General features: G+C 40.4%; 1 protein-coding gene across 1 annotated transcript in view; it reads left to right on the top strand.

Moving 5' to 3' along the window:
• The window catches only part of LOC149305636 (CUB and sushi domain-containing protein 3-like), a 403,051-nt gene that overhangs the window by 37,290 nt on the left and 337,976 nt on the right, over positions 1-27,785 (top strand). The window contains exon 3 of the mRNA XM_089477264.1: positions 13,281-13,393. Coding sequence (XP_089333390.1) covers positions 13,281-13,393 — 113 coding nt within the window. The remainder of the gene's footprint in view (positions 1-13,280; positions 13,394-27,785) is intronic.

Here is a 27,785-nt window from a genome sequence, read left to right as displayed (position 1 = left end):
TTAAAAAAAAAAAAAAAAATCTTTGTTTTTGTTACTTAAAATTGAAAAATATAAACCGGCTAATTGAAATTGTAATTAGTTTAATTATTTAACAATTGTTTAATTAGCTTAAGCAGTTTGTTTACAAATGTTTTTTTCTTAAGTAATTGGGGAAAGATTAATGCTGCCCCTTAATTTGATTCCCATGCAAAGACATCATTATAAACTCATTTTTAGATCTAATTTACTATAATAAACAAATAAAAAATACGACATAGCTTTGTGAAGAGAGAATAACATGAATGATTTTCTATAGTCACTCTGTCACTTTAAAACAATGATGGTAGGACAGTCTATTTAGACACTTTTATTTGGGTCTAATTAAAAGCCACAATTTAAACCTTAGCAACTTCATTGGTATTGTTTTCATCGTGGCTACCATTTACATTACAAATGTCACATCTTACAAATCACAGAAATCAAATTGCATAATTATGGAAGCTGTCACGGTCAGGACTACTTGCCAAGCCGTGACTGTGGGGAGGGCGTGGGCATGAAGGGGTTAATAGCACCAGGCCTCTGGATTTACTAACTTGACCCCTTAACAAGGCATAAGTTATACCAAATTAAACCCCAAATCCTGCCTGTATTGCCCCAGGTAGTCTGCCACCACTCACGATTTTGATACCGGATTCGTGAGAAATCCGAATTAGAACATCAACCCACCCCGGGCAAATATAGATATATATAGAGATCCTGTTATCCTCTCTTAGGGTTTGTGGATATCAATACTAGAGAGAGATTACACAGTGCCACAATTACAAAAAACAAGACATACAAAATAAAAGTAAAACAGCAAACAGTTCTTAAAAGCAATGGGATTTAAACACAGGACCCTCACTCATGAATTTCTCCAATATGTAGGCCTGTGGGAACTCCTTAAGTCCAGATGGTTTCTTATGATGTTGTTCCGATCAGAGAATATCATGGAGTTCTGCTTTGAGGTCGCTGCATTGTCCCTAAATCAGGCTCTTTTGCAAGAAAACACCACTCTGACCACATGACCAATTATATGACACCTTTTCCAAGCACCATATCTCTTAATCTTCCCTCTTTAAGAGAGAACGTTCCTCCGTGGACCCGAATCTCTCTGTCCACAGTTGCATGTTCCGTCCTAGGTTGACTAGGCCTAGGATAGCAGTCCAAGAGGGTGGCATCCGTATAACCAGGGGCAGGTTGCCATATTGTGCGATGAGGAGCGTTGTGGCCTAGGAAACTATTCAACCACAATACTGTCTGTCCCTCTACCATCCCATGATGACTCTTTTTGCCTTGAGCTCACAATATCCGCTGGTTCTAAATATATCACAGAGTCCTATAGCTAAAAGATAAATTATTGTATATAGAAAGAGCAGAAAATCTGTTAATAAATTAAACTGGCCAAATCAAATTTATTATTCCTCTAGAAAACTACTTTTCAATTACATAAATACATATTAGTGGGTCAGATGGAGTCTTTAGTGGGAAATGATACATTTTATTGGACTTAGTAGAGTTGCATAAGCTCTTGGGACTGCAGGGTCTCTTCTGCAGATGGGTTTCATTAGAATTTATTTCTCCTCAATTTTCTTATTACATTACGTAATTGACAGCGTGATACGAGTACTAGAGATTTTGTAATTTAACCCTCTCTGATGTTGGGAACCCATTGACATTAAAAGAGTTAATATTTTACATTCCATAAACGTATTCTTTCTACCATTCTACGTAATCTCTTCCTTCGCACAATGTTGTGCACACTGGGAACCTTCACAGTGGGTTCTCAAGTTCCAAACTGGAAGAATGGTGCTAAATATTTTTTTTGATTTACAAGTTATGCTGTGTCATCTTCATTTTTCTTTTTTAAACGAATAGATAAAGTGATTTGCGAAGATTTCTCCAAGACATGTGGTTTAAGATAGGCTTGATGCAAACAGTCATTTATAATTTTAGTCAAACGTAATTGGGTAGGACAGCCAATATTTTCAAGGATAAAATAACATTGAAAGTAATTTTGATGCATCATGATTAACATAGTTGTACAGGATTTATAGCTTTGCAACCGGATTGTGAAGAACAGTTATTGTTGTAAAATTACAGATATCTATAATCCAATTCAAACACATGACAAGGGGAAGCAGTCACATTTTTGTTTGATAAAACAGAGAAATAGAAAAAGTACATATACTACAAGTAGCTGCCCTTAAACATCTATAAATATAATAATCTAGTGGCTCCTTGCTATAGAAAGGAAGAATGTTTAAGAAAACCAAGCAAAATTATATAGTTGAGTTGAATTGGTAGAGCTGTAATCAAAAGCGCTGTTCCAACTACTCTGCTATATTCTAACATTTGAATAACTATAGAAAGCATTGGAAGCATTGTTGCTAGTACTGTTGAATACCAAAATTGTCACGGGACACAAAGTAGCTCCTGGTAGGTTGTTGCCATAGAACCAGACAATTCTTCTTAAACGTTTTTGTTTTACTTTGCACGAATAGATAAACACAGTTTAAGTGGAACAGCACCTTTAAAAAATATACATTATGGGGGAAAAAATAATATAGGTAAAAGATGATGATGTTTATTTCATAAGGGATGGTCAGTGAGTTAAATCTCTGGGTGGAGTTGTGACATTTGGCCACACTCTCTCTCTGCCCTGGTCTAACCCATTCCCTATTGCCATCAGATATGATTTTGGTCTGGCCTCAACCCTATGTATTGGCCATAAAGTAGAAGAAACCCAATCAAATTTTCTATATCGTACTGCATGGGTAGGATGGTCAAATTTATTATAATGAATGCGGACCAAGAGTTGGAAGAAGACATGTTTTCTATATTAAGTGGAATGGATAGGATGGTAACATTTCTTAAAATGAGGTTACAAGATCACACCACTCGTCCAATTTAGAAGATCCTTGTCCTTCAATCTTTCCATGACATGTACAAAGAGTTTCATTTAAAGGCGTGGCTTTGGCTTATACATAGGATTTTAAATGTAGTACTGTATTCTATTGCTATTTTATTCGATTTGATTCCACCAAAATTTGGGCTATTTTTGAGACTTTTCCCGGGGATTTAACTTACCTTGCTGCTTCTGTAAGAGGAAATGGTCCTCCATATTAAATGAGTGGATATACCATCTCTATTTTTTGTTGTTAATGAAAGTGTTGTTAAATTTGACTCCCGGTTTGTATGTTGTTCAAACAGGATACTCATGTATGTATATATTTACGATACATAAACCTGCGTAACTATATAACCTAGAACATAGAGTACAGTATCAGCCTGGGTATCGGGAAGAAACTATAGTAACCACAAGCTATTGAATGTGCAAATAAGTAGAAATTGAAGGGAAACTCACAAATAATGCAGACAATAAAAAATGTAAGAAACACATCTAAGATTAAAAGCCTTGCCTTACTTGGGAAGTGAATAATCTGTTGACCTTCTTGCAGAATGTGTAGGACTAATTCCTTCCCATTCTTAGGAAGCAGTGATCAATCAGTTATCATTGATTGGTTTGTAAGGAACTAATGGCATATTTGCTTAAGTGTTAAACACCAGAACTGGTAATTTTGTAATCTTTTATAATCATATTGGTTGAGGTTGAATCATTTATTTTCCAGTTGTATGCTAGCCTGCCAATTCCACATGTTTCCACCCGGAAATACAAGCTGCACTAGACACATTTAAGTGCTACGGTGGCAGATGTATAATAAATAATAATGCTTTGGGGAGCACTGAGGCTCAACCATACCTCCACCTCCCAACCTCTCCTAAAATAAGAGGGTATTAATTGGTAAAAATAAATAAGTACCACAGGTAGGGGAGGACAACATACATTGAATGCAACTCAAAGGCTGCAACCTGTAAAATAAAGGGATTTTTTACTTACTGATAATGCTGTTCAGTGCCAATTAACAGCATCAAGATCTTATTGTCATCTTTTACAATACAATAGACAAAATAAATGACTCAAAAATGATTTCACGTTCCTCGGGATTGCGTTCAAGTATTAGGAAGAAGACTATGATTAAAGCAATACACGTCTAAGTACGATGGAGAGTGGTGGAAATACTTTAACCTCTAAGAGGAAGGCATGGTTGGGTCCCATGCCTCCCTACATGGTATCTTATTTTAAACCTCACAAGCACATGGTGTAGGACTCCCGTGCTTTCAGTTCCTATTTTATCATGGTATGATTTTACTAGGAGTGCTGTGTCTTACACATTAACGGCACACTCCAGCCATCATATACACTTTAAATTGTCATGGTGCCCCTTTTGCAAATGCATAGAATCACCTCTCTCCCCCGCCGACCACATCTCCTGCTGTATGCGCCATTGTGATGTAATCATATCCAGTCAGCTCCAGCACTGGTTTGATGTAGGTTTTTAGTGGGATGTCTTCCAATACCCCCTTGCACATGTGCAAAAAAAGTACCCCTGTTTATATCAGCGGGTGGGCTTTCCTATAACTGTTTGGCTTTGGTGGAGATGTGGTGTGTTGCCACTCTGGAGCTGCATCTTCTCCTAAAGGTGTAATTGTTCTCTCCGACACATTTAATGAATGCATATTAAGATACCTTCAAAGAGTAAATTTGTACAAACAGTTTCAAATATCTCACAGCAAGATGGTATTATTTGTCAATAAGAAATATCACTAGTTATAAAAAAATAAATAAATTTATAAAACTGGGTCCCTCCCAGTAATTAGGAGAGACTCTGCCACGGATAATTTTAAATGATGCCTGAAGCCCGTCTCGCACCGTGAAGCGGTGTAAAGCTTTGAGGGTCTCCCAGTGCGGGAAGTGACCTGAGCATTATCTGTTCTACTCCTATTTTATTGTCAATATTTTTGTATATACTATCTGCATGACATCATATACTGAGCAAAAGTGTCGTCGCTCTGTTAACCCTAGTTTGTCCACACAGGTATGTGGAGTCGTGGGTTAAAACAAAACTACATAAGAAATTTTTAATCTAATTTAGCTTTATTTTAGATACATCAGGGAGACAGCATTTATCGGGCGTTGCTTTGCAGGATTTTGTTGATGTATTTGATGTATCCCTCAGGGAACGTCATCTTTCTCTTGCGAATTGGAGCCACCTTCTTCTTTTCGTAAGCCGCGGGAACGCCCTGCAGGTCACTTGATTGTCTCTTCTGCTTGTAAAATGAAGACCGCCTCTTCCACTTACGCTTCATCTTCATAGCGATAGCACCTGGAAGCAAACTCCAGCTTTTACATGGATTGTGATGTCATGAGCTAAGGCTGTTTTTTCCCTTTTTTACACTTATGGATTTGAGGAATTTTTGCACTTTTCATGACAGATGTAGCTTCGACTCACGGGCCAGGCTTGGCTCATTTGCTCAATTAAATAAAACACCAACACACAAGATGGGTTTGAAAAGGCCACAGCCATTTTATTTAACAGTCATTGTCCTGTAAAACCTGAAATAATAAACATAGATGCGTTAACAGAGACAATGACGTAACCAAAACCAACCTAGCTTGCCAAGTTATCCAGGTACCATACCACACACCAATTTTGGGAGGGGACATACCAGGATGCCCCAACCCGGACCTGAGGTTCCGAGCACCACTCCTTGCAAGGAACCTCCCACCGGTTATGACCACCAATGATCATACCACCACATTAACCCCATGGATACCTGGCAAGCTACCGCCCACGACTGTGACTAATGCAGCAACACCATACCATACACCAATTTGGGAAGGGACATACCAGGATGCCCCAACCCGGACCCGAGGTTCCGAGCACCACTCCTTGCAAGGAACCTCCCACCAGTTATGACCACCAAGGATCATACCACCACATTAACCCCATGGATACCTGGCAAGCTACCGCCCACAACTGTGACTAATGCAGCAACACTACTCCACAAACTCAACCACATAATGGGAGGGAGGGTGGGACAAACACCACCAGGTAAGGTTAAACAAAATGGATCCTTACCCCTGTGATCACCAAACTTAAATATCCTCCTACCAAAACTCCTCCCCTAAAATCCACAATTCCTGCCTTAGCCTAGCCCTGCTCAGCACTCTGTCAGGGCCCACTCTAGTCCATTCTGGCCCCCGTGGGCTTCATGACAGATGTAGCTTCGACTCACGGGCCAGGCTTGGCTCATTTGCTCAATTAAATAAAACACCAACACACAAGATGGGTTTGAAAAGGCCACAGCCATTTTATTTAACAGTCATTGTCCTGTAAAACCTGAAATAATAAACATAGATGCGTTAACAGAGACAATGACGTAACCAAAACCAACCTAGCTTGCCAAGTTATCCAGGTACCATACCACACACCAATTTTGGGAGGGGACATACCAGGATGCCCCAACCCGGACCTGAGGTTCCGAGCACCACTCCTTGCAAGGAACCTCCCACCGGTTATGACCACCAATGATCATACCACCACATTAACCCCTTGGATACCTGGCAAGCTACCGCCATGAGCCCATCCATTGACACCTCAAGCCGGATGGGCTCCCCCCACAAAAGAAAGCTTGGCCCGTTCAAAACCCACCGCCACTCACAGAATCAAGAAATCTGCGCCAAATGCCTACAAAAACCTATCCAGCACCACAAACCAGCCCATCCACCTTTGCTGCCTCTGGACAAAGCACACCAGCAGCGTAACCATGACGCCCAGGCAATGCTCAATACCCCTCTAACTCACGAAAGGTGCTAACAACAGGCACGGCACCTGTACAAACCAAATCAACCGTCTCACGGTGACCAACCCCCACATCAGCAACATAAATGAACAAACTCATAACTGAACAAGTTTTGTAATGTTGAGCCACCAAGGTCCAACAACCCACACCAAAATTTCCATCCCACAAGCACCAAAACCCTCCGGGTAACACAGCTGCACAAACGCTATGCCCAACTGCGGCCCCCACCGACGGGCTCAGTTCTCCAACCACAGTTCCGCCACATCCCAAAAACTAGTGAATGCCGATAGGTGACCCCCACAAACCGGCACCCCCCCAACAAGAAGAAGAACAAAAACAATCTTACTCATAACCAAAATTGTGTAATGGCAACCACCACCAAAAACTCCATCACCAAGCACCAAAACCCCTGGGAGACCCAGCTGCAAACCGCTATACCTAACTGCGGTCCCCGTCGGGGTCATTACTGTTGAGAATGGCTGATAACCCGCCTACCAAAAGAGGCCCGAAGAAAAAACCCACAGAGGGGAGAAGCAACCCGAGCTCCCCCCCCCCCCCCACCAGCCTCAAACACCATTTGCATGGTGAGGCGGCCAAGCAGACCGAGCCAACATCCATCCTGATGTACCCGGAAGAACACAATCCGCTGATATAACCCCCAAAAGCCCATCCACATGGCATCATCGGGCACAGTAGACAAAACAAACCAGCCCACCAAGACATCCGCACCAGCACTATCGCACAGCAACGTCCAAAGCAAGATTAGACAGTGAAACCTCAGTAACCGCCTCCCACAAATCCCAATAGGGGGGGGGGGTAGGAACACCCACCACTTGATCCCACATCCACAAACTAAGGAGCGCATCACCCAGCTCTAACCCATAGACCTGGGAAGGGGTCGCCCCTGCCAGGAACCACCCGAACATGGCTACGTGGGCCACCCACTGAATATACTGCCACCGCAAACAATCCCACCAATGCCAATATTTGTGACCTCGGGAGTCCACTATACTGCCAGGCAAGGCAAGCCCCCGAATGGCGTACCCCCAACTTCATCTGCCGAGGCCACTTCCAACGAAGCAAGAACAAGAATCAGCGATACTTCTATGCAACACCCGAACGAAAACAAGCACCACCAAGCACAAAAACATCCACCAAAGCCACCAACCATAAGAACCAAAGTGCCCTTCCTCCGATATAGCTCCATCAAAACCACCCTACCAATCCCCTGCCAACTCCCCAAAAAACAGGGCCAACACTAAGTGGAACGGTTCAAAGAAAACAAGGAGAGGGCGAATATATCCCAGACCTCAGGCCATACTAACATGAACCAATGGCCCCCTGGACAACCCCGTCACCAATTGTCCCAAACACTTCCCCGCAGCCTGTGCAGCAAGAGCTCACTGACCAGCAAGTCAGCCCTCAGCACCTGCTTAACCCCACCACATACAGTTACCCGAATCAGAGCCCTCCAGCTCCCGAAAAGCCAAACCGAATCAAGACCAGGGAAATTTACCAAACCTATGCACCAGCAAGTTTCCAATCGCACAGAGTAAGTGCACGAAAAACCGAAGGAACCCAGAAAAGACATTAAACACCACCACCCCTCTCCAAAGATGGTGACCTCTTAGACGTACCAGAAGCAGATCAAAATCAGACAGCGGCACCCAAAACAGGAGACTCGCCCCGCAGCCCGACTAAATCACCTTGGGCCATGTAGTACATACCCCAGCCTGCTTGAAGTCTTCGGACAAACCGTAGACTCCATGGCCCCGGGAAATGCTGACAGGCAATCTTCCTGCAACGAATCAACCATCCCAACAGAATCAGCTTCAAACCCCATGACGGAACCATTTGGTCCCCCACCGCTATCCCCTAGGCACCAACAAAAAACAGCTCTCTCTATGGCGACCCCACCAAAAACGTTACCCCCATACAACAAACCTGACAAACAGAGCAGATCCCTAGTCAGGAGACTACCTCCAATACATCTCACCCCAGTCATGCCGAACCCCAGTACCGAAAGTTTCAGAAAACCGCGATACCGTAGCCCCCTTTCCTTAACCTCATCCCATCCATGCTTCCCAGAGGAAGCCAGAAACAATTTCCCTCATGCCTCTTGTCCCCCTCCTCCATCTTAACACGACCCCCAGGCTAACCGGGGACACCGTTCAGAAAAAACAACCATCAACATCGCCTTACTGCTGCAACCCTTCAACGATGCAATTTGTCACATCAACAGATAACCCTTACCCCCTCACCCCAAAACCCCAGCATGACCCTACGTGATTGCAAGCGACCTGGACAAATGCAGCTTCACACCACAACAAAGCAAGTGTTCCCTGTGTAAAGCTGCCTGTGCAACCCACTCAAGAAGCAGCTACAGGAGGGGGCAATAAAGGGGGGGGGGACACACAAACATTTCCAACACACCGTAACATATAAAAACTTAGAAAGTGACAGCAGATAATAACCATTAGGCCCATCCAGTCTGCCCAATCTCTGAGTACTTTCCTTTGTACCTGCCCTTATCCTATATCTAACTCTGTCCTATGCCTATCCCATGCCTGGCCAAACGTTTGCACCGTATTAACATCTACCACTTCTGCTGGAAGGCTATGCCATGCATCCACTACCCTTTCCAGTAAGTAATATTTCCTGATGGTACCGTTAAACCATTGCCCCTCTAGCTTATGAATATGTCCTCTTGCAGTGGTAGTACTTACTTTAAAAGAAAATCTCTCCCTTTAACTTGTTGATTCCCCTTAAGCATTTAAACGTTACTAACATATCCCCCCCATCACGTCTGTCTACCAAGTTCCACCTCCCTCCAACCACCGATTAGACCGACAGCTCTCAAGAGCCATGCTTTCCCCCTGCAGTTGTCCGTCAGTAACCGTGACCTAAAACCATTCCACTGCCTCCAAATAAAACATTGCTACGGAACCTGCCAGAACCACACAAACAAATGCAATGTAACCTGCAAAGAATCTCAAGCCCAGCACATCTATAAACTTCCCAGGAAACTCCCCACTATACACGCCATAGATACCACACTACAGCCCCCGAAAAACATCTCAGCATCAACCCACACATGTGCACCCGATGGAAATAACACGCAAAAAAGAAACCTTAATAATGGACCCCTTGGCCGTCCCGTACAGCAAGGTCGTATGATCCTGCGCCGCCGCAGAGAAACACCGCAGGAGTGGCAGCACCAAAACCACCTCCTTGGTGTGCAGATTCCCACCAACACATCCCATCCTGATGGATGCATCAATTAGGGTGTGCCTGCGTGTGTCTGTGCGAGGGATGGGGTGCTGCAGCCGGAAACCCCCCATATGCCACTTCAGGATGGAGATTGGAAAAAAGAGGGGCCTCCCCAGCCCCCCTGCTCCACAGCCAAAACCTCCTGCCCCACGGCAGCTGCCCCAGGTAACTGCCTAGGCCTCTCTCCGGTGTCTCCCTACCTTGACATCTGCACAGGCCGCAGTGCAGGCTGCACCCGGCCGTCCTGCCAGCTTCTCTGCCTCCCTGGACGACTCCTGGAGGACCCACATCTGGGGAAACACTGCGGTAGGCCTCAGAGGCCTATACCAGGCCGAACCACCTCCTGCAACTGTTGACTCCTTGCACTCTGTGCCCCCTTTTCCATCTGGGGAGCGGCCAGCAGCCACAGGACACCCAGCTGGGCCATCTGAAATCACTGCCTTCCCATGGGCCCTTCTGGCCCGCTGTGATGGAACGCTGCGAGGGCCAAAGCCTCCTCCATGCCGTTGCACTGCACACTAGTATGCCTCTGAAGGCCTGCAAATGGGTTGCTTTGACTCCCAGGCCCCGTCCTGGGCTATCTGCGTCATCCTCCTCAGGTCTGCCTCTGCTCCTATGCTCCAACGCTGCTGCAGTCCTCCATGCCAGCCTTCAGGAACATTCCAGCCGGATCCAGCATGTGGCCTAGTCACTCCTGCAGCCACAAGGTCCAACAGCTGCTGCAGAACCTCAAATCCATACAGACACCTGCAGGGGACAAGAAGAGGGGAGAGAAAAAAGGGGGGGAACAAAGAAAGAACAGACAGGCACACAAAAAAGAGCCCCAGATAAAAAGGAAAAGACTCAGACACAAAAAACACAGAAACAAGACAGACCCAAACACAAAATGACACAAAAAACAAAGACAGGCCAGGACACAAGAGAGAAACAGACAGCAAAGGAACACAAAAGAAACAGCCAAGTATACAAGAGAGACAACAAGAGATAGACAGGGAAAGACAAACACCACCAGGTAAGGTTAAACAAAATGGATCCTTACCCCTGTGATCACCAAACTTAAATAGCCTCCTACCAAAACTCCTCCCCTAAAATCCACAATTCCTGCCTTAGCCTAGCCCTGCTCAGCACTCTGTCAGGGCCCACTCTAGTCCATTCTGGCCCCCGTGGGCTTCAATCAACATCTCCCCTGCCTCATTTCGTTTAAGCACACAAATCATATTTTGTATGACATCTTTTAAAACCATACATAGATATAGATAAACAATCATTAGTATGCACTTTTTCACAAAAAATGGAATAAAAATAAAGACAAGCTGATACTATATTGTTAAATAGTGTAGATATTTGACTATATACCATGATATGTTGTAATTTTTGTTATCATTATGTGGTTAAATTTGACCATGTACACTTTTAGAATTATTTCTGTCCTTACCTAAAATCTGTATCTGCACGAGGAAATTTCTTCCTAAACGTCCCACCCCAATCCAATGATGAAAAGAAAAAGGGGGAGAATGAACCCTTTAGGGTAAACAAATTTGTGCAAATGTACAAAGACTGCAGATCATCCAATAATGGTGATCAAACAGCAAAAAAATCAAATGTATTTGAAATGGCTTAGAGTTTGGTACAGTATGTCTGTCTGCCTCTCTGCCTTACAACCAGAGTGATGCACAGAACACCGATGAGGGCATTGTGATGCATACAACACTGACATCAGGCATTGTTTACTGATGTTGCCCTTGACAACATGCATGTGATTGGCTCCTCCAGCAGCCAAATACACCTATTGGCTGTTCCCATTTGCCACTGGGCATCTAGAATTGTGTTTTTTGGTGGCCTTTTTAAGGAAATAAATAAAATAGGCAGAATCTTAACTCCTCGGCATCCATTTGTACTGGACAAAGAGGACATGCTCTGCCACACCGACAGCCAGACACACCGAGGCATATCCTGATGGGCTACAACAATAAAAAAAAATGTCCACACTGCTTTTTGTTGCTTCCCCTTTCTGTCTCTTTGTCCCCTTGTGTATCACCCCCAGCCAGCCCCACATTTTGTAATTATGCCACCTGGCCCCCTTTCTTTGGTATCATGTGAGACCTTAGAGCTACTGAGACCCCTTTAAAAATGGGTGACCCATATCCCCCCAACTCCTTTTTTTTTTTATATCATTTTATGTACCTTTTCCCCGATCACCTGCCTGCTTCTCGCTCTGTTCGCTCCTTTAATTACTCCTCCATGGGACTGACTCTGATTCTGTGAAGAGCCTCACTGAGGCATTAGGCGACACGGTGTCCACAAGCCGGCCTCTTTTAGTTAGATTGTGGTTAATGACGGTTGTATCGGCTGCTTTGAATCGGCCAGTTTTTATGCTCCACCGACCCCTTGGACTGGCCGTCTCACTGGGAGATCTCCCGCTGAGAAATCAACCCGAGAACTCTCTTATTCCCACTCTGTATTACAGAGCGACGCCAACTTTCAATATTTTCTCTGTACCGAAGTGTTATTACAGCATCACAGTCCAATTAATTTCTTGTGGCATAAAGCATACGCCAGGAGATTCATGAGAAGAAAGCAGTATTTGTAGGACAGACATTGCATTCAGTACAACTCCCAAAAGAAAAAAGGAAGTGCAGGAACCATTTATAGTATTTAAATTACTTACAAGGCCTATCTATCCATACCTTATTTTAATTCGTATAGTATTATCACCCAGGGTCCTGACATGCCGTGGCTCGTTCTATTGGGTTGTGCTCTTAATGTGTTTGCTTCATAGTTGTGTTTAATAGTCCCGTAGGGTGAGGGGAAAGTATGGGAGGCATCCACGCCTACAGGTATTTCTTGTAAGAAATTAAACTTGAATCACAGCCCAAATTAAAAATTTTCATAATTTCTCATCACCTTGAAGACAACTACCAATCACTTGTATTTTAATTGATGATAAGGTTATGGTATTAATTAAATACCATTGTGAAAACTTCCTCATTGTCTTTTTTTTGTATGTTCCATGGAATTCTGCGGTTCAAGTATTCAATACATATTTATAAGAATGCAGAAATGTATTGGTGTGTTACTCTGCTCTCTCATAATTAATCATTAAATACATAATTGTTTTGATGAAGATGACGAGGATAAATATCACAAGTGATTGAATGGTATCCTCACACATATTGCAATAAAAAAAACAAGATAAAACTATTGATACAGTATCTGTGATAAAAAAATATAACCTCAATAATATCAAGTAACATTATAAGTAAAATCAAATTTTTGTTTTGTTTCAGGCTCACAGGATTTCATCTTCCAGCTCCTGTAATGAGTACAGGATCTGTATTTTCTTTACGTTTGACAAGTGATTTTGCAGTTAGTGCCCATGGCTTCAAAATATACTACGAAGGTAAGCCCTGTAACTTTTCCTATTTAAATACATTATTAACAAATCAACTGACACATCGTGATTTCATTTGTTCCGAGATAAACATTGCAAACGTATATAATCCTCGATTCATGCACCGATTTTACGCTCTTAATATTAATATATCTGATCATTTTTTTTATCAGAATATATCGTCCATGTGGGTTTACAATGTGAACATTCCCAGCTTACCAAATTGGCTCTCAATTAATTAATGTATGCCACTTTTTCAGTCCTAAACGTATTAGCCAAATATCTACCAAGTGTAACACTTTTGTTCATTGAACTTGGATATATCTCCCTATAGGGACTCTACTCTGGACTATCTTCATTGTTGAATTACCACTGTTACAGAGTTATCATCATTATTATTATTTATTGATTTATATTGCACTGTATAATGGTTTCACTAAACTGTCTGGCGCAGAACTAGACTGGTAAACTGGCAAGTGATCAATAGACCAGTAGCCAATGGTGCGTTACTGCTGCCCTAGATGTCAGGGCCTTCTGTTTGGCCACCGTGTGGATGCTTGCAGCAGAACGTATCTCATTCAGGGCCACTTTTCTTCCCAAGTCCAGCCATGGTTTAGAGTTCATTCGCCCATGTTGTAGTCTTGACTCCTTGCTTTTCGCTTTGAATTTTGAAGGCCATAAGAATTTGACCCCCCCAACTGTGCTGTGCAGAAGATGTGTTAAGCATCTACTAAAGTATCTTTATTATTTTGTTTACATTTTAAATTATATATCACAGTACTCACAAAGTGTGTCTATACGCACATTCATTTTTGAGGCTGTGTTTTTGTCGTACTTTTGTACTTTAAAAATAAGTCAAAGTTCAAGACATTTTGTCAAAAATGTCTGTTTGAAAACATAGATTCTCAATTGTGTTTTTATCTGTCTTTTACCTTTTACCTTCTGTAATGTTGACTATAAAGGGCACTGAAATGTTTATTCAACATTCTCTGTCACGGTGCTGGAATCTCCCATCTGATCAGAATTAAAGCTGTTAGAGAAGATCAATTGGCCAGTTAGTGGATGAATGATTTTACCATGTTCACCTACCTTCATTAGGCAAAATGATTTCCAATGCTTTATCGGATGATCATCCTAAGGAGGGAGCTTATGATCTTCGAAACATTACCATAATGTTTTTCCAATGTCGGGAAAATGCCATTTAGCAAATGGGGCCCATAAAACTGTACTTATGTGAAATGCCACTAGCTTTAGCAAGAGACCCCTTAAATCCATAAATCACGTATGACTTCTAACCTGCTTTATCGCACACCCATTCCCATCTGTACCGTATAAGACACGCAGACTCTTCCCTGCAGCATAACACATGCATGTTGTCTTGTACCAATAATGTTTTCTCCAAACTACATGATTATTTTGGCCTGAGCGGCGAGCTTCTGACAGCATCTACTGACCTTTATAAAACTCACAACTTCATCTTTTGGGTATAGAAATTGATTTTTTTGTTTCCTTCTAGATATGTAAAGACGCAGGCACTGCATCTTAATAGCCTTTCTAGAAAAGTATGTGGAATACATCAATAAGAGTTCTGTTCTGAGCCCTAAGCCTCTTATCATGTTAATATTAATAAATAATAATAATATTTTTTTTTATAAATTGCCAACAATTTACCTAGAATTTATTAGACTATATTCTTAGAATATATTACATACATTCAAAGGATATGACACATCTAAAAAACCACAAACAGAGAAAGTTAGGTAAGGAGGACTGTTTTGTATCATTATGCTGATCGTTTATTGTATTTAAGGAATGAAAAAAGGAAATTGAAAATGTAATCCTGATTGCCGTCGTATTTTATATTCAAGCAACTGATATCTCCCATTGCAGGAATTTTTTTTTATACAATAAAAATTTTATGATTTTAGCATCTAAATATTACAGTTACAGTGTACAAAAACCCTGTATAGTGTATGGCAACTTTTCTGTAAGTAAAGGCAAAGTCTTCATAAATCAAATCGCAATAAATATGAGGCAATATATCCAGTTACATTTTTATGTTTAATTCTAAAATGTGTGTTGATTAATGTCTGCGATTCATTATCGCCCCATAAAAAAAGATAACTTGCCAAACCTAAGATAGAGGCAAAGTGCCTTGGCAGATTAATGTTAAAAGATGAAGCTTGAAATGTTTCTCTGAGGATGTGCCTAGATAAAGAGAAGTCTGCTTCATGAAAGATATATTAATTCCATCGCCATTCCATTGCCTGTAACTTAAACCTAACGCTTTACAGAGTAACCTGTGAATATTCTGTTTGTGACTAAAGACTCTTAAGATCAACCATTTCAACCATTAAATAGAATTGACATTTCGGACCGCACCATGGTCCTTTATCAAGATCTCGATAAAGGACCATTGTGTGGACTCAGACATCTGTTGAATAAAGTATTATTTTTGAATGAAGACCTGTGGGTGTGAATCTCCATTTCTGGACTTTGCAGATAGATCATTAGACGCCCAATGATATAAGTTCTAGATGACAGCTAGATATGTACATTCCCTCACTGTATTAGCCCGTACTACTACTACTGGAAGGCTGCTTCATTTATCTGCTACCCTTTCAATTAGGTAAAACATCCTTACATCTAAAATACCTGTAATGTACACTATACTATAAAAATATCAAACATCCCTATACACGAGTACATTAACCTGAAGCATCAGAGAGAGCAATCATATGAATTCAATGCCATGGGTTCTAGAGAAGTGAAATTAACAGAGACAGTTTGGAAGGACAAAGGGTTAGCCTAGAGAACACAGGGTTCTTGAGTGCACGTCTGACATGAGATAACGTGTGAAATCCAAAGACATGAAGGGAATTGAAGTTTAAAAACAAGACTGACCTTGCTGGGTTTATAAAATAACATATGTTAAACGAAATATGAAATATCGAATTGCAGTCCTTTTTTTTATTTTAAAAAGGTGAAAATTGACAGGAAATGTACAAATAAAGTAATATATTCATTTTGACCGCATTTGAATTAACCTTATTTAGCCTACGTGGGTTATAAATAAAATATTATTCAAACACACCTGTTTGCGCTTAGGAAAATGTTTGATACATGAATATATATATATATATATATATATATATACACACACACATACATATATAATGTTTTATTTCTCTAAGTACAGAGAGACTTTTTTAGTGTATCTGTAAAGATTATTAAACAATATGCCGTCAAGTAAGTTACTAATAGTATATGTATCTGCCTTGATAAAACCAGGAGTGTTGCTAGGTCTTCAAAAGATCTGGGTCTAAAGCCCATAGTGGAATTGATTGCAGTGGATTAAAGAAGCTCACGCTTTCGAGCAAGCAAACACAAGCACACAATTAAACATGATTATGACTAAGCAATATATCTAATTTCAGATTTGTACAAATTGCCTCTTTTAGGTCAACTGGTTTAGCTAAATCTCGTTTCTTTTTTTTTGAGCATTTTTTGGAATCCCTCTGTTGTGCTAATTATAGTCTAGAGCATTGTTAAAAGACAAAAAACCTCTCAAAACATAACTTAATTCTAGGGGCTTTTAAAACATCCTAATTAATGCTCCCAGCATTAATATATTGCACACATATCTCCAATCAGCCTAACAATGCAATGTTTGTCCCCAAACAGCTTAACAGTGCCATCAGTGTGCCCACACAGCTAAAAGTGCCATATGTGTCCCCAAACAGCATTACAATGCCAAAATGGTCACCAAATAGCTTGTCTTTGCCATATTTGTCCACCAAACAGCTTATCTCTGACAAATACGTCCTCGGATAGGTTAACAGTGCCATATTTGTCCCTAAATAGCATAACAATGCAACATTTGTCCCCAAAAATCTTAACAGTGCTTTCTGTATGCCCAAACAGCTTGTCCTTGACATTGTTGTTCCCAAATAGCTTAGCAGTGTCACCTTTGTGCCCAAGCAGATTGTCTTTGACATATTTGCCCCAAACAGCTTAACAGTACCATATTGGTCTTCAAACTGCTTGTTTCTGTCATCTTTGTCCCCAAAAAGCTTAACAGTCCCATATTTGTGTCCAGACAGCTTAACAGTGTCATCTTTGTGGCCAAACAGCTTTTCTGTCATATTTGTCCCCAGTTTCTTTGTCATTTCTGTCCCCAAACAGCTTAACCGTTACCATATTTTCCAAACAGCTAAATAGTGCCAAATTTTTGTGCCCAAACAGCTTAACAGTGCCATCTTTGTCCCCAAATAGCTTCCCTTTGCCATTTATGTCTGGAAACGGCTCTTTCTTTTAGTCTAGTCATACATAAGGTGGTGCCAGTCCTGCAATGAGTGGAGCTAGGCACTGACAAGGGTGAGGCTCTCTCCAAATAGCATTAAAATCATTAGGAGTTGGATGGGCATTAGGTAGGGAGTGGCTAACCACAGATAAGAGTGGCCCAGAGACCCATGGAAGCAGCACTTTACCTTGAGATTCTTGGTCATATACAGAGAGTTCCACATATTAAACTGTCAGTAAAATCCATTTATAAATAGAGCTTATTTAAAATAACAACATGATAGATGTTCAGATATGTGTGCTGAATGTATGGGTCTTGAATGCCCTGCTTCTGAATGCCCTGCTTCTGAATGCCCTGCTTCTGAATGCCCTAAATTGTAAAAGGTCAAAAATGTGCCCATACTTAAAATTTTAAATGTAATTTCTTTGTGTGTTTGAATAGTCATTGACTTGAAAACAAATGGATAACAGGAAACAAAAATCAATTGTCTGTTATGAGGTGGTGCAACAGAACTAAAACTTACTCAAGACTTAAACATACTATAAAATTCATGATCTCTTACATATCCTTGACTTATCTCTGTCTCCTCTTATCGCTGTCTCTTCTGTCTCCAACAAATTATGGTGGGATCATGGTCATTGATATGTGATTTTAACTAGACTTTTATCTTCACATATTAAATTGTCTTTATTTTTTTCTTTCCACCTGATACATCCTTACATGTGGACTATGTTCCTTCTCTAGCGAGATCCTATCTGTACTTGGCTACCTACAGTATACAGTGGTGAAGAGCTGCTTCACTTGGTTATCTAGATATCTTCAATGAACATTCAGGGGCGTGACATATGGACTTTCCCTGCCTTACTTGGGAACTAGGCTCTGGCTACCTGCCTTCATGAAAGGTGGGGTTAGCTGTGTGAGGGAACAGAAATTAGCAACATACATGAGCAGGGCTAGCCCCAAACACATTAAATTTGTTTGGGGATAGGATGGGAAAAGTGTAGCTGTTACTAAGAGGACTGACCAAATGGGGAAGGGACGGTTCACCTGGTGTCTCCAGGAGTAACCCAAGGAGTTCCCACGTATGCTCCCTGCCCAGGTTCCTCCTAATCACATCATGCCTAATCAATGTCCTTTTTTTTAGCTTTTTTAGAGTTATAACCATACCTGGAAACTTTCAGAAATCACTCACCCTGTGACTCAAAAAGAAAAACTATACATGTCTGATTTTGCTACAACAGACATCTAATAAGACCAGCCTGCACTAGAAATTAAATTGAAAAAAAAAGCAATCTGCACACAAGTAACAATAGTCTTTGAACCTCCAGTAATGCAGATTTTTCATCTGTGCCACATAAGCTGCTGTTCTGCTCTGACAACCGACAGCAACCATAATTTAAAAATTAATTATTCACACGGTACTTAAGGAGTTAACCCACATGAAAGTTTTAAAAGACTTAATCTAAGGGGGCAATAAATATGTCGCTCGATCTCAAATACAAGGACAAACATAAATCCAAAAGAATTGTTTTTCTGCACTCTCAAAGGATAATATATATATCAAGGGTTTAGAATTAATGTATTTTGTGTAGAAGATACATCATTGACTATATTTATCATGGGATAAATAAGGTAGAATAATCAATAAATAGAGCTTTAACTGTAATCCATTTATTAAATCTAAATAGGTATAATTCATTCAGCTAAAGTAAAATTCTTGAAAAAGGTTAAATTAATCAAATAGTCAACTCAAATACTCAACTGACAAAATCAGATCACAATCAATTAATAGGCAAAATTCATCAACTGTACATAGACCAAAACAAGTGAAATGGTTTGATCTCACCCAATTTGAAGGCAGACAGCCCAGTATTTGATTCATTATTTCATCAACTATTTATTATTACAAGTGGGTGCATTTTAAGTGAAAAATTAAAATACTACAATTTTGAGGCCTAATATTTAAGTGTAAATATTTAACAGTATTTTTGAAGGGTCATACCATAATCTTTTCCTTTACACTATACAAATAGATATAGGAACATGTAACTGCATATTAAATTGAAGACAGATCAATAATTCATTACCTATGTTATTCCCAAGGTAAAATTTGGATCAAGGCTTTTAATTATTCTTTATTTTTTATATCTTTTTTTACCCGCTAATGGATAAAAATAGTGAATAGGTTATTTTTTATGGTTTCATTACTGTGCAACTGAAAATAATGCCTCTCATGTTCAAGCATTAAGCTGTAGCTGCTTTGAACCCAATTTCTATGATTCAGAAACTAATTTTAAACCTACAAATGTGATAAGCTGACAGCTCTAGATGCAAGTTAATCACAGTAGGTGGCTGAAAAAGTAAATTGCGGTAATGTAGGTATATTGTCTGTTGCATCTCTTTGGTGTGGTTTTTTTTTTTTCCCCCACTGTCAAATAGGGGGTCAAAAGGAAATATTTAGTGTCCGAGAATACCTGCTATTAATAAAATCAGTAGATGTTTTGATATCGGATGATTAGCGAGGAAGTGCTGTTAAAGATGATGGAGCGTGAAGGACAGGGAACATTAGAAGCAGGTTTTATACAGAATAGTATGTGTCACAAGTGACAATAAGGAAGACGCATTTAATGTCTTAGCTTGGAGCAATGATGCATAGATGAGTGTTTAAAAAAGGATATACCCTTCTAAAATTGATGTGTATAAAGTAGTGATTGTTATTATTCTAGGTTGCTTACTTTGTATCTGGATGTTTGGCTGGTTGCAGGAAATTGTATTTAATCTATAAACAAGGGACAATACAGGTAAACTAATAACATATTTTATAAGGCGAAATTATTTGAGTTTGGGTAAAAAAATGTGAACGTTACACATATCTAACAAAGAATGCAATTGTTTACACATGGACCTCTTTGTCATTTAAAATACATTTCAAGATAATTGTAGTAATTCTCCACATTTTCCTAACTTAAATCTAAAAAACAATTGCAGAATATTTATCAGAATTATTGAAACTTCAGAAATCGAATGCCGATATCTTTGGCATTCCATTAATTTACATCGTTCAATGCTAAGAACATCTATTGTTTCCAAACAATTTAATATCTTATTCTTATTGTTTTAATTGTGCTGCTTTAGATAAAATGGAAATGCTAACTTATCATGGTTAGTATACAGATAATTTCCACTTTAAGGCACGTTTTTTTTTATGGGTGACAAATTGTAGAGGATGATGGTGATGATGATGATCTTCCCCCTGGTTTATACATGTCATGACATATCAACCATTTTATGTCAACATGAAAATGACCCGAGTCTATGTCAGGATCTTATATTGGATCATAATTCCAGTGATTTTTGCAGAAATAGATGCTGTGATCTGCCTGAAGGACTTTTAGGACTAATATTTAGAAATACGACCAGATTTTGTTTCCTCGTTCTGTTATGTTTTCTTATTGTATAATACTGTGCGTGTAGTTAATTATACACTTATGCAGAAGATACATACCTTCTAATCTTTCTACTTTAAGAGGAAGATTCACAATTTTCTTTCTGGTTTGTAACGGCGACCATGTTAAAAGTGGGAGGTCAGTGTTTCTCTTGATTAGCCCACTGTACTAAAAAATGATTGAGGTCTATGCATTTGCAGCACAGATGCCTCAATCAGTGGCACATTCTGATCTAGGTTCAGCGGAGTGGAGGGGCATAGCCTTTTTTCCCACATTACTGAGGAAAGATCGCCCTACTCAGTGATCAGACTCCCCAGTGTGTGGCTGCTCCATGGGATCATTGGGGGTATTTGGACTATTTGGGGTATGTGCCACGCAGGCACTACATGTACTCCAGGAAATGAAGTCATCATAAGTACTTGCATTTTAAACATAAAGATTTTGCTGAATTCTAGTTGATTTAGCCCACAGCATCTCAGATGTCTGTTTATCTGTTTATTCATTAACATAAACGTACTCAAAGTGTACCAACATGAATAGGCACTAACTAACTAAACCACACACTCAACAGTAGACTGTATTGACTTGGAGTATTTAGAAGCAATATCCTCTTAAAGATCTTTATTTTTTAGTCTACAAAACATATCGGTGCTAAAATAACTACCCATTGGTAAAATGGATGCTCCATCAATGGACAAATAAGGAATGGTGGAAACTGTGCCAAATTAATGCATTTTCAGGATTGTCATTTAAAGGTACTAACATAAACTGTAGGCTTCTTTAAATTTTATGGAGCTAGACACAGCTCCTTTATTTCTTTATATTTCATCACAGAAGCCTAACATCTCCTTCCATGTAAGACATTAAAGACCATTTAAAATAAAATAATTTAAAAATAATTATTAAAGTATTAATTGTAGTTTTAATAAATAAACTTAATAAGAAATGATAACTTTTCAGATTAACTTTAAGAAATACACAATTACCAAATATATTATAGCACGCAAATAGCTGTCTGTTTTTGTCACTGTTGCTAGTGATATAAACATTATGACAGCTGATATTGATGATGGCATCGCAGTCTGAACTTTAGGGTCATTAAAAAAATGTTCTGACTGAAGAACAATGACATCCATCTTCACAGTAGCGTAGGCTTTCAAGCTAAAGCATTATAATTAGTTGCCTTCCTCTGTCACATCAAGAGCATGACACTGGCATGTAAAAAGGCAATATGTGAAGCCATGACACATCTCAAGTTCTAGAATTTATTTGACTACTGTTATATACATCTACTAAACAGCATTTGAGTGTGTCCTGTGCACATTCACAAGCAGACAAAATTTAGAACGTATATATGTCTTTAGTGATCTAAACATTTTGGAAACTGTCAATAAACCAATATTCCAGATATCCTTACTACTAAAAAAGTTTTTTTCTTTAAAAAAGCACCAAAAAAAACATACTGCCACTCTGTCTCCCCCCCACCGAGATATGCTGCCACTGTCCTCCCCCCCCCGAGATATGCTGCCACTGTCCTCCTCCCCCCGAGATATGCTGCCACTCTGCCCCCCCGACTTACCAGAGGAGACTCCCGGGTGTCTTGCGGGGCCGGCGGGGGACATCTACGCAATACGCGTATACAAGTTCTATACGCGTATTGCGTAGATGTCCCCCGCCGGCCCCGCAAGACACCCGGGAGTCTGCTCTGGTAAGTCTTGGGGGCAGAGGTAAAACGCATCGTGCGGACGGTCACCGGCGATGCGGGTAAACAACCTCCGCAGCCGGTGACCGTCCGCACGATGCGCTTAGACAACCCCCCGTGCCGGCTACTCCCCCCCCCCCCCGTGGAAAGTGCTGGCAGGGGAGGCTGTCTAAGCGTATCGGAGAGTAGGATACGGGTCCCCTGCACCACTGCAACGGTAGAAAAAAAAAGCCGATTTATCTAAAGCCACATTTGTCATAACAAAACAAAAAGCTGCCAAGGGTTGCGATAATATGACAAGTAACTGAATATCTTTTCTGTCATTCTTTTCCTACCATTAAGATGACTGCAGTGTCAGAGGAAAAGCTGTATTTTTAAATAAAGTTTCCTCTCGGAGACAGCTCAGGGATTAAGTAAGGTTTGGACAGGATCACTCCTGATATAAACAGTTTGGATGGTTATGATGGCAGTTTCATTATTGTAACAGATTAGGTGGCAGCTGTTACAGAGACCATGCGGTTTAGTGAGCTAACATATGCAAATGATTGACACAGCGATCTGAATACAAATGTTTCTTTTACTTAGTCTCATTTCATACAGGTGAATTTAGTACTGTCTTGGTTATAAATGGACATTTAGCGATGCATGGTCTATGAGTGTACACCGAGTATATCTCGTCAATACTGTATTATGTAGATGTTTAGAACCAGTGGCATATTTGGTTCTTGGCACGAGCCAAGTCCAACCACTTACCCCAGCAGCTGCCGTCCTCTAAGATGACCATATGTTGTCAAATTCCAGGACTGTATGTTGAAGACTAGGTGCCTTCATTTACAGTCTCCCTGGGGTTCTATTTAAACTGGGATAAATAATTTGACAGACAATCTGAACCACTTTGTCTGTCAAGTTTCTTATCCCAGGTGTCCCGTCATCCCGACATGATATCAATCAGAGAATTTCAAGGCGTAAAAACTACTCCCACTTCTTAGCTTACAAGTCTAGATGTGGTTGTGGTCCACAGCAACATACCACGCCATGCAAGGTTAAATAGATGTGTTTTTGAATGGTGTTCTTCTAAGATAACTATTTGTTCAATTTATTCTCACATGTAATTACTTTGTTTCATGGCAGATCTTGTTCTCAAGCACACGAATGACGATGGGGATCTGCTGTGCTCCACGTGATGGCAATTTCTGTTTGTTTTGTGCCGATGGTTAAATATATATCTTGCTTTCTGAAATGGATATGTCATATTGACAACATATTCTTGATTTGGGATGGACAATTACAATTTTTAGATGGATTTTTTTAGTGCACTCAATCACATGGGTTGCAAACTAAACTGTCATTGACCAGGATTCATTGGTGTTTGAACAAAAATAAGGGTAACATCTACAAAACGCTCTTTCAGAAAAAAAATGCCACCCATCATTTATTATGTGCCAATAGTTTTCATCCTAAACTACTACAATTGATCAGTACTTAGATTTAAAACATAACTGTAGTTCTACTGTAATATTTGTTTTTAGAAAAAAAGTTATTCGAATTGATGGCTTAGACAAGCACATCACAGGGACCTTAAGGAAGACAGAGATACTGTAATACAGGATAAAGTCACATGAATATGAGAATCTGAAATACAATTTTTATTACATGGCTACAAATACATCAAGTTCTCTGCAAGCATAGGGAAACATTAAGATCAGATCCAACTTTATGATTGCTAGCTCCTGAAAATCCATTATTTATGTTAAAGAGGGGCAAAATAGTCACTATGCTGTAATTTTTAGTGGAGTTAAGGGTTAATTCGACTGACCAGACTCGGCTGAGGTTGAATGTCCTCACATGTTAACACATGAAGGCCTGTAACTTTAAATTGTTTTCATGTTTCAGGTGAGGGAAGAAGGCATACACGTCCTTGCTGGAAACTCGCAATTTGTGTGTATATGATTTAAAATAAATACCCCAAATTAACCAAAATGGGGCCCACAACCATGTGCAGTAAGGAATAATTAAACAACCTGTGGTGATATAATGCTCAAATAGACCCCCCCACCCCTATCCTCTTACCCCTTTAAATGTCAGTGTGATATAGATTTTGGACCATAGTCTTGCTGCCCTTACGCTGAGTTTTAACCCTTCAGAGAAGGCTGCAGTCCATTAATTAGCCTTGTCTTATCTTTTTGTTATAATTTTGAGAGGGAGAATTCACTATTAAAATCTATCTAATAAAACTAACTTTCATAAATCACCCTTTTATAGCTATTACTATATACATTATACATATTTATAGATAAAGGATAAATATTTACTGTATTTTCTGTCCAAAGTCACACTCTCTTGCTCACTATTAAGAGTCCACCTACTTCCTCGATAACATTGCTATGTATGACAATAGGCTACTTTGTTGTATTGATCGTCACTAGAATCACTTATTGAACTTCAATAGTCAAACTGATGTAGGAAACAGAGACAATGCATTCAGCCCCTGTAAAATTTTGGATTACAACATAGTTACATTAGAAACAGGACAGCCTGCGCTGTCAACCGCAGTATTGATCTGTCAAGCACACAAAGAAGCCTGTGGAGTAAATATGGCCCCTGAGTGTCAGCTGTAGATCATACAGCTGCTGTACAACAATAGATTGCAGTAATATGAGTTTATTGTGAATCTGCACATTTTCAAAATTTTATGTTTTGCGATTTATTATTATTATTTATATAGCGCATTCATATAGCACTTTACAATAGGTAAACAGGACGTAACAATTATTATATTACTTAACAATTTGAAACAGTTGAGGAGGGCTCTGCTCAAACAAGCTTACAATCTAGAAGAAGCTAGGGGTGTATAATACAAGAGGTACACGTGTTGTTGTTGTTGTTAGGGACGGACCAGCCACACTAGTAAAAGTATTGCAGGAGGGGCACTAGGGAAGGTGAGCTAAAGGAATAAGAAAGGAAGGGGGCTAATGTGTTGGTATAATAAGAACGCATTCCTATTGATACCACCGCTCTAGCAGCAGATTGGACCCATCAGCATGTCACAAGCGGCAAGACTTAAAAAGTAATGTGCAGCCATACCTTGTGCCAAAGATCACAAGATCCATAGGGTAAAATAGTCCCTGACTTAGTTACATAGTTACATAGGCTGAAAAAAGACATGCGTCCATCAAGTTCAGCCTTTCCTATATCTGTTAATTTGTTGCTGTTGATCCAAAGGAAGGCAAAAAACCCCAGTTTCACTCTTTCCAATTTTGCACTAACCAGGGGAAAAATTTCTTCTTGACCCCAAAATGGCAGTCAGATTTCTTCTTGGACCAATAAGCTGTTTCCCCATAATTAAAGATTATATCTCTGAATATTATGTTTTTCCAGGTATCCATCCAGTTGCAGTTTAAACGTCTGTACAGACGCCGATAAAACTACCTCTGCAGGCAGAGAATTCCACATTAGGGCTGCAACTAACGAATATTTTAATAATCGATTAGTTGGCCGATTATTTTTTCGATTAATAGGATAAAAAAATGTAAATTTTTTTCAATTTAAAATAATGTAATAAAAAACGTACAATTTACACTTTCATCTCTTTATCACAATGGCCTCTCTCTATTCACCTTCTTATTTTACTGACATAATAATAAAAGCTACAAGAACCCAAACACGGTGTTTCTCAAACTAGGTTTTAATACAAAGTTATTAGTAAATATTAATTCATATGTTAACTATTTTTCATATTTAATAAAAACTATGAGAAAAAAGCCTTGTTTAAACTGCCCCCGGTTATGCACATCTGACACCCAGCTTGCCACAATGCCCCCATATATGCCTTATACCTCTTATTTGCCAGTGATATGCCACTGAGCCCCCTGATATACCTTTTACCCCCAGATATGCCTAATATCGATATGCCTTATATCCCCTATATGCCCTGAAATTCATAATACCCCCCATACACCACTCTGGCTCCTCCCCCTCCCATACACCACTCTGGCTCCTCCCCCCATATGTCACTTTGGCTCCTCCCCTCCCATACTCCACTCTGCCTCCTCCCCCCCATACACCACTCTGCCTCCTCCCCCTCCCATACTCCACTCTGCCTCCTCCCCCCTCCCATACTCCACTCTGCCTCCTGTCAGCCATGGAGGTTCACAAGACACCAGGGACCCGGGTAGAGAGGCAGAGTGCCGTATGGGAGGGGGAGGAGCCAGAGTGGTGTATGGGAGGGTGGCTCCCATACACCCCTCTGACTCCTCCCCCCTCCCATACACCGCTCTGCCTCTCTACCCGGCTCCGTTACTGACAGGAACTTTCACTACAGCTTCATAGAAGCCTCAGCGTAAGTGAAGGGCAGTAACGGAGGCTGTCTGTGCGATGCAGACCCCCACCGGCTGACAGAGAGGGTGATCCTCTTGTCAGCCAGTGGGGGCCTAAACGATGCGCACAGACAGCCTCCGTTACTGCCCTTCACTTACGCCGAGGCTTCTATGAAGTCAGTAACGGAGCCGGGTAGAGAGGCAGAGTGATGTATGGGAGGGGGGAGGAGTCAGAGGGGTGTATGGGAGGGGGAGAGAGACGGAAGTGAGAGACCGGCCGACAGTGAGGGGAATCCAGGTCCCCTGCAGCGTTGCGGGGGATCTGGATTCTAGTGTTATAATCCGATCTCTGTTTGAGGTCGGATTATAATTTTTATAATCGATAAAAATCGATTCGATTAATCGATAATGAAAATCGTTGACCCTATTCCACATCCTTATTGTCCTTACTGTAAAAAACCCTTTCCTCTGCTTTAGTCTAAATCTCCTTTCTTCCAGTCTGAACGCATGACCACGTGTCCTATGCAGTAGGTGGTGTTGATAAAAAATGCTAAAGCCCTTGACAGTAACAATTTTCATGTCAACATTGGAATTAATGTTGGCTCCTTTCTTTTAACATCGTGTGTTCTCTTTA

The sequence above is a fragment of the Sceloporus occidentalis genome, unplaced genomic scaffold (assembly GCF_023333645.1).
Source record: "Sceloporus occidentalis isolate IW3139 unplaced genomic scaffold, rSceOcc1.0.p SCAF_11, whole genome shotgun sequence".
NCBI classification, from domain to species: domain Eukaryota; kingdom Metazoa; phylum Chordata; class Lepidosauria; order Squamata; family Phrynosomatidae; genus Sceloporus; species Sceloporus occidentalis.
Note: the sequence above shows the minus strand (reverse complement) of the source record. Positions and strands in the feature narration are given on the sequence as shown.